A 1,087-nucleotide genomic window follows, 5' to 3' on the forward strand; every position below is an offset into this window, starting at 1 on the left:
AAATCCCTTCAAAGTAAAAATGGTCACCTGGACCTGTTTGTTCGCTTCCTTCATGGCCTCTCTCTGGAGTCCAACCAGAGACTCTTAGGAGGCCTGCTGGGTCAGACAGACAACAGTCCAGAAATCATCCAGAGAGCCACCAACAACCTGAAGAAGATGAGCAGTGATGATATCTCTCCTGACAGAAGCATCAACATCTTCCACTGTCTGATGGAGATGAACGATGACTCAGTCCATCAGGAGATCCAAGAGTTCCTGAAGTCAGGGAACAGATCAGAGAAGAAACTCTCTGTGTTTCACTGCTCAGCTCTGGCCTACATGCTGCAGATGTCAGAGGAGGTTCTGGATGAGTTGGACCTGAACAAGTACAACACATCATGGGAGGGACGACGGAGACTGATTCCAGCTGTGAGGAACTGCAGAAAGGCTGAGTAAGTCCAGATGTGATGAACATTATAAATCAGTGCAGATTAGTCATTAAGTTTTTCTTATATACACAATATAAAATGATTTTTCTCATTGGGGGCATTAGCATTATGATCTGAAGTTCAAGTTAAGCAAACAAAAGGACAGGAGGCAGCAAGGACAAATATTCAGCATGTCACAAGACCAAGGCCTAAACTGGGGATGGAAGTTGTTTCCAGGTGTCGCTTGATTAGCAAGTCTGCACTGCCCCCATGTCCTGCGTTGATCAAGGGACCACACCAGTAGGAGCAATATGGATACTAATTTATTTCCTCATTGTTTCACAGCGGTTACTTTAGACATGCCCAGAAATCATTTTGAGGAATACAAAATAAAATGAATGAGAATGGCAACTTGGGAGATTTCTCCTGCAGATTATGTGGACCTAAGTCTGTGGCAAGGACTTTTAGCTGGTTCTTGTTGACAAAGTCTTTAGAACATGTAAAACCCCCCAAAAGGAGCAGCGTCAGCATAGTGATGGGGCGGAAGAAGTACAAATTTGCTGAGTCATGCTATTTGAAATGAATCCCATTTCATAACTGAAAGAACTAAAACATGGTGAATGAACACAGCATTCTACAGGACAAAAAACATACAAGTTTATCTGTTCTTTGAAACTAGA

General features: G+C 43.0%; 1 protein-coding gene across 1 annotated transcript in view; it reads left to right on the forward strand.

Annotated features, from left to right (window-relative positions):
* Positions 1 to 6: 6 nt before the first annotated feature.
* Positions 7 to 1,087, forward strand: part of LOC113748203 (NACHT, LRR and PYD domains-containing protein 12-like) — a 4,808-nt gene continuing 3,727 nt past the window's right edge. Inside the window, exon 1 of the mRNA XM_027291178.1 lies at positions 7 to 431. Within this exon, the coding sequence (XP_027146979.1) occupies positions 157 to 431 (275 nt within the window). The 5' untranslated portion in view covers positions 7 to 156. The remainder of the gene's footprint in view (positions 432 to 1,087) is intronic.

Source organism: Larimichthys crocea, chromosome XVIII (genome assembly GCF_000972845.2).
Source record: "Larimichthys crocea isolate SSNF chromosome XVIII, L_crocea_2.0, whole genome shotgun sequence".
NCBI classification, from domain to species: domain Eukaryota; kingdom Metazoa; phylum Chordata; class Actinopteri; family Sciaenidae; genus Larimichthys; species Larimichthys crocea.